The sequence below is a fragment of the Pseudopipra pipra genome, chromosome 25, assembly GCF_036250125.1.
Source record: "Pseudopipra pipra isolate bDixPip1 chromosome 25, bDixPip1.hap1, whole genome shotgun sequence".
Taxonomy (NCBI): domain Eukaryota; kingdom Metazoa; phylum Chordata; class Aves; order Passeriformes; family Pipridae; genus Pseudopipra; species Pseudopipra pipra.
Genome location: NC_087573.1, coordinates 4,335,603 through 4,350,227, shown reverse-complemented (window position 1 = coordinate 4,350,227; position 14,625 = coordinate 4,335,603). Strand labels below are relative to the sequence as shown.

The window sequence follows — 14,625 nt, the reverse complement described above, 5'->3', positions numbered from 1 at the left end:
CTTCCACTAGCCCAGGTTGCTCCAAGCCCTGTCCAACCTGGCCCTGGACACTTCCAGGGATGGGGCAGCCACAGCTTCTCTGGGCAACCTGTGCCAGGGCCTTCCCACCCTCCCAGGGAAGTGATATGCCAGTGGAAGACACAGAACTTGGGAAGCTGGGTCTATTTTATTAGCAATTACAGGATTATCCAGGTCCCACTGTAGGACACAGGTGTGGGAACAACACGAGGCACAGCTCCTGCACTGTATATAGACTGGAATATCACTTCTTGTTGTACATTTTTAGGAGTGCTTGTTGGTGTGCTTTGGTGTAGGAAGAGTTCATGTTTGGGCTGCTGCAGCAAAAAGTTTTAGATCATGTGATTAAGATGTGGGCTCTGGAGCATCTCTGTTGTGAGGAGAGACCGTGGGAGCTGGGCCTGGTTAGTCTGGAGGAGACTGAGAGGGGATCTCATTAATGCACAGAATTATCTCCAGGGGTGTCAGAGGATGGTGCCAGACTCTTTTCAGTGACAGGACGAGGAGCAATGGCCATGAACTTAAACACAAGTTCCACCTCAAAATGAGGAAGAACTTCTTCCCATGGAGGTGGCAGAGCACTGGAACAGCTGCCCAGGGAGGTGTGGACTCTCTGGAGACATTCCAAACCAACCCGGACAAGGTCCTGTGGCACCTGCTCCAGGTGACCCGGCCTTGGCAGGGGATGGGCTGGGTGTTCTCCAGAGGTCCTTTCCAACCCCAGCTATTCTGGGATTCTGTGTAGGGTCTGGGAGAGGGTTGTGGTAAGGACGTGTGTGATCCATCTGCAGTGGTACCTGAGCCTGCCTGAGCACAGGAATTGGCCAGCAGGGCAGGAAAGAACCAGCATGGACCAGCAAACGCAGTTTTGTGGACAGTTCTCTCTGCACCTTGTGAGTGGAGTCAGTGTGGCACATGGGACAGTTACCAGTAAATCAGATAGAAAATGGACATTCTCAGCCTACAGAGAAGTACCACAGTGCTTAGTCATGCAGGTTCCTTCCCTGTTCTGGTAGTCACCAAGTGTTACTTCCACTTCTGCTGCTTCCCTGGTCTCCCTCCCCACGAGCAGGTGCTTTTCTTGGAGGAAGAGTTAATGAGAAGTGGTACCTGTAGCTATACCTGAAGCAAGTTACACTTAACTGCTGCAAGTTGGTTCATATCTGTTGCACTGGTAAAAGAATTGGTTTTGCTCTTGTTTGCATATTTGTTGGGGAAAAAAATAGAAGTTTCCTGGTTTATGTATTTTCGACATATATATTCTTTTATGCTGTTTGTTCAACATGAAAAGTAGCATCTCATATTCAGTTTAATGTCTTAATTGGTCATTGGAATGTGAATTTTATTTGGTGGATAGATGATTTCTTAATGCCTGGTGTTTCACCTGTCCAACTGGACTCTTACTTTCAGACCGAATAGGTTATGAGGAAAAATGCCTTCTTGTATTTGTATCCCAGTATTCTGAAAAATGCTTATTTCTAAGTTAAGAGTTACAGATACTGTAAAACAACTTTTCCTGCATCCACTGCTGCTTCTGCTCCTGGAAGATACGTTGTTTTGTGGTTTCACTGCCTGGCTGAGATATTTACAATCTCTCTTAAGAAGATTATCTCAGTACAGAGAATGTGTGGCTCTCCCAGCTCCTTGGGAATGTCACAGTTTTCATTGGGCTGAAAAGCTAAACAGGAGTTGCAAGATGCTTTCAGAGAGCCAAGGGGAAACATCCACAGTTGGTTGTGTGTGGAAACTGAGGAACAACGTGTTTACTACTGAGTGCTGTGATGTGTAGTACCATAAATTAGTTGGATATGCTGAATTCAACTCTTAAACTCAGTGTTTGTGTATTTAGAAATGTGTATTAATCACATCTTAAGTTATACAGTAACTGTTTTTAATTTACTGTGAAAGGGGGACATAAATGGTCTGATGTGTATGAGCATGTGCCATTCAGTTTGGTGGTAGTTACTGTATTTTCAGTCTAGAAGAATAATGAAAATTCCTGCATCAAGCAGACTTTTTAAGCTGTGTAAATGCAGTATCTTAATTCCAGTGGATGTGAGTACTTATCACTTAAAAGAACTGGTGGAAAGCAATCTGGGCTTCGCCGTTGCCTCAGACTTGAAGCAAAAACCTTTAATTGAAGAGTTGCGAAAGGCAAGTTGCTTTAATTGAAAACTGCTAAAGACAAGTTGCAAAAAGACAAGTTGTTTAATTAAAAAGAGTGGGTTTAATTTAAAAACTGTTACATGGTAAGGGCTTCAGCTCACCTCGCCCTCCCAAGTCAGGTCTAGCAGGTGAATTTTGTTGGATGCAAACAGAGCAGCCCTGAGCCTACTGTGGATGTAATTAAACCACTGTTCAAGTGCCCAGTACGGTGCAGTGGGAGATCATGGATGGGGATGAGAGATCCAGGAGCCTGAGAGGATCCCAGGGATGGAAGACAGAAGGATCTGTCTCCAGGGCTGGAGCCCACCACCAAGGACAGACCCTACAAGCCAGCACTGAGCCCATGGTGGTGGGAACCCCTTTTCTGTGCTTCTAGCAATTTCTCTTGGCTTTTCCTACTTTTCTATTTCTCTTCTTTCCCTCCTCTCTTTTTGTTTTAGAAAATAAAGTTGAATTATTGTTTTGGAATCCAACATCTGGCTTCGTTTGTGCCAGGAATTTTCAAACTTAACTCCTCTCTGCATTTTCGGACCGAGGCAAACTTCGCCTCTCTGCACCAAGTGGGTTGGAACAATCACTTGAACTCTCTTGAATCTTTAGTTTTCTCCTCTGTTAATAAGTGAGGGTCGTGAAGATTTGCTGGAGCTGAAAATGGTCAGTTCGTATTCTGGGCTTCCTAAAAATCTTATTGTGAAACTTAAATTTCAGTCTAAATTAATAGTGTATTTTAAGATATTTCTGTCTGAGAACATTTAGGCATGTTTTATTTTTGTAAGAATTAATATCTGTGATTGCTATAAGTTGTGTTTTCTTATTAAATGTAATGTGTTGTACAGTTGTGATTTAAGCAAGGATTGTTCAAAAAAAAGTGCTGAGTTAGAGGTGGACCTTGAAAGAATTTATTTTTTTTTTAATGTATTTTTGTTCTGACGGGTTTCAATCCGACTGTGTCACTGCCTTGACCTGTGAGGGGTTATTTCAAGGTCTCATCACTGAATTAGAGCAGGGGTTTGATGTATGGCTGTGCAGAAACTGCTGGACCCTTGCAGTGCTGAGAGAAGTAAATATTATGCACATGGAGTAACTATTATTGGTGTTCTCACCCAATAAATGAGACCTGGCAGAGAATCATTCCTGAGAGGGAATTCCTGTGCCAAGTTTGAACTTCAGACGGAAACTGGAGTTATTAAATTGCAAGAGTGTTTGCAAATATTTCCTGAACTGGGAAGTTTTATCATCGTTGTAACAATGTAAACATCTGACAGGACTTTAATTATCTCGTATTCACATGGACACTTTGTGTGTGGAATCAGCCTGACACAGTGCAACCCAAAACAAACCTGTGTGTGAGACCAGAGGTCTAAAATAGCTTCTGTCAACAGGATTGGGGTTGTGGAAGATTGGTGACTTAATTGTCAGTGGGTGATGTGGCAGAGTTTTAGGCTTGTGCTAATTGATGTCTCCTGTGTTTCTAGAGTATCGTTAAGCCATTTCTTTAAGACAGGTGAGGTGGCAGAGCCAGGTGTGTCCAGCTCCACCTCCTGCTCAGAGCCGGTCTGGTGAGAGGAGGATCCTCAGGGAGTGTGTGGGGACTGTGCTGGGGTGGCAGTGGCACAAGGAGCCTCTGCTGCAGTGTTTGACCACCCTCCTTGTGACATGGGAAGGATTTATTACCTCAAAGCAAGGTTTGCCTTGTTCCTGCTTGTACTGTCAGTGCTTTTGTGGAGCACCCCTGGGAAGAGCCTGCTCTGCCTCCCTGTCCCAGGTGCTCAGTGCTGAGGGCTCTCCTCCTGTGTGTTGTGCTCCAGCCCTGATCATTTTGGTCACCAGTGCTGGCCCTGCCCCAGTTTGTCAGTCTGTCCTGTACTGGGGAGTCCTGTACTGGGCCAGTATCCCGGGGTTGCATCCAGGGTGCTGAGCAAGGGGAAGGATGGATGCCCTGCCCCTACAGCCTGGGACACGTGGGGCTGTTGTGCTGAAGGATGTGCTGTTGGCTCCTGTTCAACTTGTTGTCCAGAACATACTTTAAACATTGGATTTTAGGGTATTAAATGAGGTCAAAGTTACTTCTTTATGCTCTTGGATGTTATGAAGCAACTAAAGAATTGATAAAGGTTTTTGTGTTACTGTCCAGAGCTGATGTTGAAGGAGTTGGATCTTGTGAAAATAGGAATTTTAGTATGTAAGTGGAGATATTTGGGAATGCAAGTGTTTGGGTTCAATATTTGAATAAATTTTTAATGTATAAATGTGAACTGCTGGAAAGTCTCTCTGTGATATCTCAGTGATGGGGGGGATCCAGTGGTGAGCAGTGGGTGCTACTGAGGTGCAAAGTGATTTTTGCAGTGTCTTATCCCTGGATCACCTACACTGTGTGCATTCCATGCCCTCCCACATTCAGATCCATAATCTCATCACATCCATATGATCCTCATTCAGATCAATAACTCTCTTGGAGCTAAAACTTCAGTGCCTTTACTTTCCATTATTGCTTTTTGTTCTCTCTTAGGTTTAAATGGTGTTTGGTTGGGCTGTGATGTGTTTATTTTAAGTTGACTGAAGTCAGCTTGGAGTCAACAAGTGAATGTGGATCCCTCAGTGTGGAGCTTCTGATTTTGCTGTAGTTCCTGTGGTGTTTGTAGCCAGTAGATAAATTTCCATGGCTCCTTGTGTGTTCCCTTTCCATCCCACCTCCCCTTTCTCTAACCCCAGGGCTGGAAGTTCCCAGGCAGCTTCTTTAGTGTCTGTAAATAAAAACTAGAAAACCTGATTCAGAGGATGGTAGTACCTGTGTTTGGTGGGGAAACATTAATTCTTAGTGGCTCAGGAAGCCTTGTTGTTCTAGAGGTTCCTGGAATATCTGAGGAAATTCTAGAAGGGCGAGTGGGGAGCAAAAAAGAGGCAGAAAGTTCCACTTTTTTTCTTGAGCAGTAGTCGTGGGTATGAGTTGAACACACAGTTTCTGACAGGGCAGAATGTGTTTTGCCCAACAAAGATGGACTGGGGGCACATTTCAACTGAGGTTAAAAGTGCCAGGGCCTGAATTCCTGAATATCGAGCTGGAAGTGGGTACAGCAGCCAATGAGCTTTCTCTGCAGAGTGCCTCTGGTTTGATCCTACAAGGCTGGAAGTGCAGAGAATCAATCTTTCCCCTTCCATCTCTGTAGCTCTCAAGCATCCTTAAAATTTGGGAGTATTTTAGTGTAGTTGGGATTAATATGTCAGCCTGGAGAAATGAATTCTGAGCAGGTTCTGAATAATTTTCCTGCTGAAACTAGTTCAAGATGAAACCTGTTGAAAAAACTACCTGTTCTGAGCTGCATGCAAATAGCCCCCAGAGGAGCATAGTTAGCCTTGAGGAATTTTAAACATAAATATGTACAAGATATTCTCAGAGTTATGAGTTGCAGTTAATAAGAGTGTTGCAGCTCGAGTTGGGAGCGGTAGATCAAAAGCATCTTCCATTTGAAATCTGAAGTTCTTTGCAGTGTTCCATTGTGATTTGCTGCTGGATTATGATGCAGGGTTTTTTAGCAGCCTTTCTGTTTTCATGGAAACAAAACTACCTTTTATCCTCAAATTACTTCAGTTTGGTGCTCTCTGCCATCCTTTGATGTCTGTGGTCTAGTTTAGCGTGCTTTATCTAAATCATAAGCAGTTAAAAGGATTACAGAGATGCTACTCTCATTAGTGTTCTTAAAGGCTTTGACAAATAAGAGGATCTGATGTGCAATGTAAGGAGATGTGAGTGTAGCAGTTGTATAACGGTGCAACATGTGTAGGAAAATTTGGGTCCTTGCATCTCTTTGCTCTGACAAAACCCTTCTCCTTTGTGTTGGTTTTCAGCTCAAAAGAGCATCCCAGGTGAATGGCTCTGTCTGACCCTGTCAGGAGACTCCATATGAGTCTTCCAAGGAATCTGGGAGTCTTTTCTCCCTTATTCCAGGCTGTGGGAGCTCTGGGTAGGGAGGGAATGGCTCATGATGTGAGAAGGTGAAACCCGTCTCCCTCTGAGTGGGGTTGGCAATGCAAGGCAGGGTTTTCCTGCCTGCTGGACTCTCAATCCAAAGTTCCAGGTAAGAAGCTCTTCCTGCTTCTCACTTAAATCAGCTTTAGGAAACTCCATTTAGGCTGTGTGTTGTGTTTGTAGCAGCAGACGGGGGATAGGAAACATGTATGTTTGCAAATATTTTTGCTGTTCTGGAGCAAATTGTCTGAGAAGCAGCAGAGCTCGTTCTGAACCGCATCATGAATTGGGAACAGGATGTAATTTATTTCCCACAGTGCCACTGGGAATGGCAGGGAGGGCAAAATTTGGTACACAGAGCTGTGTATGTGGAGTGCTGTGGGAGAGAGGTAATAAATATTTGTGCTCATGGTCGTGACAGGTCTGACACACCATCGTGAGGTGCGGGATAGAAACAAGTGGAAAACCAGCAATGTCAGTTCTATTAAATGCAGTGTAAGGAGCTTGGAAACCCACTCCTGTTACCTGCAGCTCCTGTAAAGTAGTTCATCATTTCCTGTGCCCTCTTAGGTCCAAAGGATGATTGTTCTTGGATCTCTTCATGGAAGTGTTGATATTCCCAGGAATACCTGGTGAAGTTCAGGGGGTGCTTTATTGTTCTTTTTTCAGCACCTGATGTATAACTGTGTTCCTGCAGTTAATGCTGAGGGCAGTATTTTGGTGACAGTGTGAGTGAGAGAGGAACTGCTGTACAGAATTGTTTTAGACCCCCAGTGCAGAGTTTCACGTGGTGTGGTCAGAACTTCCTGAAAGAAACTTCCCTTTTCTCAGCTCTTCGCTCCAGAGCTGCTCTTGACCTCTGGAGCATCGATTTGTGGCTTCAAAGGAGTATGAAACATCTGGGAGGACACTGGAAATCTTGATGGTAATAAGTAGGATTGGGAGGAGATCATAAATTAGTCTGACCTTCATAATTTATATGAATGTGTCTAATTCTAATTCAACTGTAATTTAGGGGAAAAAAATTGATCTTTTACCAGTAGTTTTGCTGTGTGCTGATGTGTTCCTTGGAAGGGGTTACGTGGCTTTTTGGGAAGCAGAGTTACAGTGGAAATGTGTGTACCAGGACTAATGTGTTTGATTTGTTTGATGCAGAAAAACAATGTAGTAAGTTCTGCTGGGGTATAAAAAGGATGATATAAAAGGATGATACTTTAACCTTTACTTTTGTTTTCTTACATAAGAATTTTTTTAATTGAAACTGGTAGTGAAACCTTGTTTTTTTCATAGGTTATATAAACATTTGACCCTTAGTTTGTCCTAAAACACATTCTTACTAAATTTTACAATAAACTTTGTTAGCTTGTAAATTATCTCAAGTTTTGACAACTAAGGATTTTATTCTTTTATGTCAGTATTATTTCAGCATGATTTTGTCTACTTTTCCCTCTCCCCTCACAAAATCAGCCACATCTGTATCTTTTCAGTACTGCAGTTCAGTTTCTAGTACAAATGGTGCTGCAGTAATTTGTTTTATATTAGATTAAAAGACCAGGATATGAGATGTTTAGTGGCTCATATATTATTAGCAAGCTCCTGTTGGAAATAATGGATGTTGAGATGTGAAAAAGAAGTGTAATGTGCTAAATGAGAATGGCAAGGCCTTGTTGTCTCCTGAGGTATGTGCAGAACACGGGGGGCACCTTGTGTGTGACTTGTGTTTGAATGTGGAGGTGCCAAAATTGGGGGTTTGACTGTGAGAGCAGGATCTGGGACTTCCCATTCCTTGTGTCCTCCCTGACAGAAGCAGTGGGCAAGGTGGAATTACCCATGGGCAGAATCCAGCCTGTGGACTGTCAGTTGTATCAAAAGGCTTGATTTTATTCCATCTTTCATTAATTTGTCTACTTTAAAACCAACCCAAAACTTGCCTTGCAGGAAGAGCTTTGCATCTGTGGAATTTGACTTGTTGTGTGAAGATTATAGATCTTGGTCTTGTTCTGTTTTGTTGTTTTCTTACAATATTTCGTGTCTTTGACCCAAGACAGCACTAAAATAATGTTTAGTTGTGATCTGGTTTAGATGGAGCAGTTTTAATGGTCAATATCTGAAATTTTTGCTCTGTAAGCATATATACATCAGCTCCTAGATGGCTTTCATCCAGTATTTCCTAAAGGATTTTGTCTCTCAGTAGTAAGAAAACCTCAAGGTTCTTCTTCATTGTGTATGTGAAAGCTTTTGTACACGTAGATGCTGCAGTACTGGTTATTTTTCACACCCTGCTCTTGAGATGTGTTTGGTTTGATGAGACAGGGAATTTTTAGTTGGATTATTGTTGCTCTGCAGTGAATCTCCTGTGTTCTGAAGCCATCATTAATTTTAGCACTTGAAGAAATGAATGCTACTTCACTACTAATGTAATTAATCTCTCTGAAATAAGTCCTGCTGTCCTAATTGAATATCCACAAAGGAGTTGAGTGTCATTTAATTACACTTCTCAAAGTTGTTTCGGGTGTTTCAGTGTATAAAAGTACCCAATGGCTTGAAAAGCTTCTCCTTGAGAGTTATATTCTCAATAAATTGTATAGGAATTTGATTTAAGATCAAATGACACTTCTGTGAAGAAAGTACGAACCATTACCTTAGTGATAAATAGGTTTTCAAACCTTCATGTAGGTTGTTCATAGACATCTTTAAATATCAGTTTGGTTCATGTAGTAACTTTTCTGCAGCTCTGCTGAGGACATAAAACTAATTTAGTGATCACAGAGAATAACAAAGCAAAGTAGTGGAATTTTATTACTGCATCTGCCTCCCTGACCTCATGGAAATAGGTTTTATTAGAAATCTTCCTCTGTCATATCTGGGAGAACACTGAGATACACAACTGCCATGGCATTTTCAGGGACATCACTAAGTCACCCCAGTCTCTGGGCACACCCCTGTTGAGATGGGATGGACCACAGACTGTTATAACAAATAATTAACAAGTGTTAGTTTTGCAATCTAAATGAAATATTTGCTTGGGGAGAACAAATGGCTGAAAACGTGCACTTTTGGGGGGAAGAAATAAATAGGAAAAACTGAGTATGATGTCAGAATCATCACAGCTTCATTCTGGGGGAGGGATCCTTTCCTGAAGAGGGGTGTGGGTTTTGTTGAGGGTGTTTTTTGGGGGTGAAATCTGTTTGTTTACTCAGGTGAAAGGATCAGTCTGAGGGGTTTTGTGTTTGTTTGTCCCCTTTGCTCCGTGCCTGTTGCTGTCCCTGTCCTGAGCTGTGCTCCTGTGTTGCAGTGGGGGTGATCCGGTGCCCGATCTGCCGCCAGGAGTGCCGGCAGATAGACCTGGTGGACAACTACTTTGTGAAGGACACCTCGGAGACCCCGAGCAGCTCTGATGAGAAATCAGAGCAGGTAAGGACTGGCCTTGCCCCAGATTCCCATTTTATTTCTGTACCTCTTAGTGCTTCCCAGGACAATCATAGAATCACAGAATCAGCTGGGTTGGAAGGGACCTTCGAGATCATCAAGTCCAACCCTTGATCCAACCCCGCTGTGGTTCCCAGCCCATGGCACTGATGCCACATCCAGTCTCTTCTTAAAAACCTCCAGGGATGGAGAATCCACCACTTCCCTGGGCAGCCCATTCCAATGGCTGAGCACCCTCTCTGGAAAGAAATTTTTTCTAATATCCAACCTAAACCTCCCCTGGCACAGCTGCAGACCCAGCCCTCTTGTCTTGCTGAGAGTTGCCTGGGAAAAGAGACCAACCCCCCCCTGGCTCCCCCCTCCTGTCAGGGAGTTGCAGAGAGTGAGGAGGTCTCCCCTGAGCCTCCTCTTCTCCAGGCTGAACAGCCCCAGCTCCCTCAGCCTCTCCTCCCAGCACTTGTGCTCCAGTCCCTTCCCCAGCCTCGTTGCTCTCCTCTGGCCCTGCTCCAGCCCCTCCATGGCCTTCCTGAGCTGAGGGCCCAGAACTGGACACAGCACTCCAGGGGTGGCCTCACCAGTGCTGAGTCCAGGCCAAGAATCACTTCCCTGGCCCTGTTGGCCACCCTGTTCCTGAGCCAGGCCAGGATCCATTGGCCTTCTTGTCCCCCTGGGCACACTCTGGCTCCTGTTCAGCTCCCTGTCCATCCCCACTCCCAGCTCCCTTCCTGCCTGGCTGCTCTCCAGCCCCTCTGGCCCAGCCTGGAGCTGCCGGGGGTTGTTGTGGCCAAAGGGCAGGACCCGGCCCTTGGCCTGGTTGAACCTCATCCCCTTGGAATCAGCCCAACTCTCCAACCTGTGCAGGTCCCTCTGCAGAGCCCAGTGACTGTGTCCCTTCACAGGTGTGCACGAGCTGCGAGGACAACGCCAGTGCCGTTGGGTTCTGTGTGGAGTGTGGGGAGTGGCTGTGCAAGACCTGCATAGAAGCTCACCAGCGAGTCAAGTTCACTAAAGATCACATGATCAGGAAAAAAGAGGATGTGTCTTCAGGTGAGTGTTTGGGTTTCACTTTGTCCTGCCCATATTAACAGTGTTTTCTCTTTGGCCCATGTGATAAAAGAGAGGGAGGAGGATTTAGCTGACAACCAGCTCTGTGTGGCTTTCCCCAAGGATTTGGGAGAAGTTTACCAGTGCAAAATTAGTAGCTCTAAAACCTAAATTTTTAACTGAGTTATTCGTTCATACTTTGTACAGTCTCATGTCCAATGGACAAAATGCTTTTAAGTGTAGAAGCCAAGAGAGTGCAGCCTTTGGAAAGGATTTAGATCCATTCTTAATAATCCTGTTTAGTAGAACAAGTAACTAAATGAAAATGTTGGAATCTGGAGAGCACTGACATATTGATAATCCCATCCATTGGCAAGGAAATTAAATTACATGTTTTGCTGTATTTTGTTCTAAGGAGCAATTATAGTTGTCCCAGTAGACAAGTATATACAGATAAGCTTAGAGTCATATTCAGTCTGATACTGTTGTATTGATATTGCTGAGTAAATGTGGAATTTGAGTTTATTTTAGGTTTAATCTCTCAGTTAGGAAAATTTAACATATGAAGTGTGTGTAAGATTTGTTTAGACATCCAGCTTTATTAGAAGTTAATTCTTAAATTATTGTTTGATTATATATAACTCGTAGCCTATTGAGGGAATGTAGAAAATGTTGTCAAAACAGGTCCAGGGTATCTGGATTTTAACTTAGAAAATTTGATTTGTAAATGGGTTAAAAGTTCTGATTCAAAGACCTGTATATTCTCCCTAATCTGGATGTATATGAGGAATGATCATATTGAGGAAGAGAGATCTTTTCACTTTGCTCTCTTTCCATTTAAAATGAATTAAGATCTTCATGATTATTTTTTGTATCCTTTCACAGGAGCAAACACTGCTTTTCTTTCTGCCAGCACTTGTCAAAATCATATTAATAGTTAAAAACTTTGCTGTTGAGCTTAGTTCTTTTAGAGAAGGAACTTATTTCCCTTGCTCTAGCAAATAAACTTCACTTTTGGAGAGGTTTCTCTGTATGTCTTAATGAATATTTTTTTTAAAGGAAATATTACCCATTTAAGCTTAAATTTATTAAATCTCTAGATGAGAAGCCCTTAAATTAAATCAAAGTACAGGGCCAGGCAAAGAATTACTGATGTTTTTCCAAGGAGTGCTAAATTGTGATTGTTAAAGTGATATTATAGCTCAGCTTTCCCTTTGATGACCTGACTGGGAAGGTGCTGAAAAATGACTTCCAATAAAATAAACTTTCCATCAGAAATTCTATTTATCATGGTTGTGTGGAAGGGCTGGTCATTATTTTTTTATTCTTCTCAGACTCAAAGATGTGCCCTGGAGACTTTAAATTTTTCTTAATGAGTGTCAGTTGTAGATTCATCAGCTCTCTTTCTTCACAATAATTTGCATGATATAACAAGCTTCAGAAACATTGGAGACTGAGGAAGACATCCATGTTTTAAACCCTACCTGCTGCATCTTCCCAGGGCTGCTTTCCTCTTTGCTAAGCTCCAAATATCTTTAGAAAACCGTGCAGCACTTTTTAGTAAACTCAGAACTATTTTTGGACATTGTTATTTGCTGAAGTGGAAAATTGAAGCAATTTAGGTGGGGTTTAAGTAACTCCTGGCAGACAGTGTTTGCTTTGCAGTTACCTCTTGGTTGTGTTTGACTTAATGGGGTGTGTAAAGGTTTTGAAGGGATAACTTAGAAAACATATGGGTGTTTGACAGCATAAAGATTTGAGAGTTGGATCCATCCTTGAGTGTGCCAGAGCTGAAATCACATGGAATTAAATCTTTAACCACATGTACACCTGGTGTTTGTGGGCAGTTTTCCATTCTTACAGGTGCCAATGTCTTTTGGGTGCTTGGGAGAGGAATTCCTTCTTCTCCTTGAATAAAGTGGAAGCAGCTGTAAACCACTGGCACTGTAAATCATGAAATCATTAAGGTTGGAAAAGACCTCAAAAGTCCTAATGTATTCACAGTAATTTTAGGGTGAGAACAGGTCTGGAGTTGTCTTTGTATGTTCGTGGTTGTTACTTAGCTTGGGATTTAGTTGTTTTGCCCTTCAGATTGTCCAGATTTTATTTTAAAATACACAAATGGTTTATTTTTAAAAACAGAGGCCGTGGGAGCATCTGGTCAACGTCCTGTTTTCTGTCCTGTGCACAAACAAGAGCAGTTAAAGCTTTTCTGTGAAACCTGTGACAGGCTGACGTGCAGAGACTGTCAGTTACTGGAGCACAAAGAACACAGGTACAGATATTCCCATGTCTTAATTCCTGTGGTGTGCTGGCCCAGAGGATGGAATGGCATTGATGGAAACCAGTTGTGTCATAAATACTGTTGCATTTCCTCTTTGTTGGACTGAAGTGATCACTTCCAGTGGAAAATGTGTGGAGTGTGACTCGAAGTGATCAGCTGTTTGAGCTTTGTCAAGTCTCTTAAGATCAGATTCAAAACAACACGGGCTGAGGAGATGTGGTGTGGTTAAGGTGTGAACTTTCCCAGTGCTGTCACTCTGTTCAGGACTTGAATGGAAATTCCTGCAGCCCTGAGCACCTGGTGCTGTAAAGAAGCAGCAGTGATACAGTGAGTCATGGGTGAGGTCATTTTCTGAAAGGGCACATTTTATTGTGCAATAGTCTTTCAGTGTAGGGGAGTTTCGTAAAGAAAAGTCTGAATTTCCCCCTCATAGATGAATATATTCTTTTATTACAGAAGGGAAAAATGGTTTCCTTTTAGTTGGTTGAAAGTTGTTGCCTCATTCCAGATGAAAAGAAATGCTGAGTCTGGCTCTTTGCTGCCCAAAAAAGTTGGAACCTCTTAAGATACAGTAAAACTTCCTGCTCTTTAGGAGCTCTCTCCTATAGTTGTTTGAATGTCTGAACAAGTATTTTGTCAGTGTTATAATAAAGAATCTAGAGATAAATATGTATTTATCAGCCACTGCACCACTGCTTTTTCTAGTCAGGCTACAAGTGACTCTTCTCTAAAGGTGCAACACTGAATTTAGTATTGTTTTTCCCAGAGTAGTTGATTATTCTCAGGCTGCTACAGGAGCCTGTGGAGAACTTTTACTTTTGAAATTAGTATTACTAAAATATTAACAACCTGAAAGGTTCCTGCTTTATTCTTTCACAGGCTTGATCCTAAATATCCTGGAAGACACCCTTGTCACAAAGTGTGATTTTCTGGGATATGTTCACTAACTTGTTCTAGGTGGTTTCTTTGCATCTGTTTTGTGCATGTTGCTGATGGATTAACAGATGGATCTTGTTCTTCTTACCTGTTTATGTGATCCTTTAATGTGTGTTTAAGTGATCAGTGCACGTTCCTCATCAAACTGAGGTTCCTGGTATCTCCTTGAGCTGCTGTTCCATAGCTTGGTATCCTGGGAAATGATGCAGTGCATCCCTGTGTGCTTGGAATTGTTGTTTTCCACAGAGGTTCAGTTTTATGGACACCAGAAAAGGATTTTATCAGCACTTAAACATTTTTCACGCTGATCAGCCTATACAGAGTCTGATTTTTCTGTGTGTTTTGTCATATTTTTTGAAAATGTTCCAGTTTTACACCTGAATTGGGAGCCCTTGGTTTCAGCCTTGGTAATTGGTGTCTTCTCTTGCGTGTTCAAAAGGTACCAGTTTCTGGAAGAAGCTTTTCAGAACCAGAAGGGTGCAATTGAAAATCTTTTGGCCAAACTTCTTGAGAAGAAGAATTATGTAAATTTTGCAGCTGCCCAAGTTCAGAATAGGTAAGTTCCTCAAAAGGATTAACTGTTACTTTGCCTGAATCACAGCAAGATGAGTGATGGGATTGGAATAACACATTTGAGTTGATTCTGTATCTTTAGTTATATTGGACTTAATTTTCATAATGTTTGGTTTCCTCTACAAGTTGTTCAAAGAAACAAATATCAAAGGTTGTGTCTTCTGTGGCAACTTTGAGTAGAACCAGAGATGTGACACATTTATTACAC

General features: G+C 42.5%; 1 protein-coding gene across 3 annotated transcripts in view; it reads left to right on the top strand.

Annotated features, from left to right (window-relative positions):
* TRIM33 (tripartite motif containing 33) overlaps positions 1-14,625 on the top strand; it is a 37,269-nt gene that overhangs the window by 1,876 nt on the left and 20,768 nt on the right. For all 3 annotated transcript variants that reach the window (XM_064635987.1, XM_064635986.1, XM_064635985.1), the window contains exons 2-5: positions 9,447-9,565; positions 10,480-10,627; positions 12,767-12,899; positions 14,284-14,400. In XM_064635987.1, coding sequence (XP_064492057.1) covers positions 9,447-9,565; positions 10,480-10,627; positions 12,767-12,899; positions 14,284-14,400 — 517 coding nt within the window. The remainder of the gene's footprint in view (positions 1-9,446; positions 9,566-10,479; positions 10,628-12,766; positions 12,900-14,283; positions 14,401-14,625) is intronic.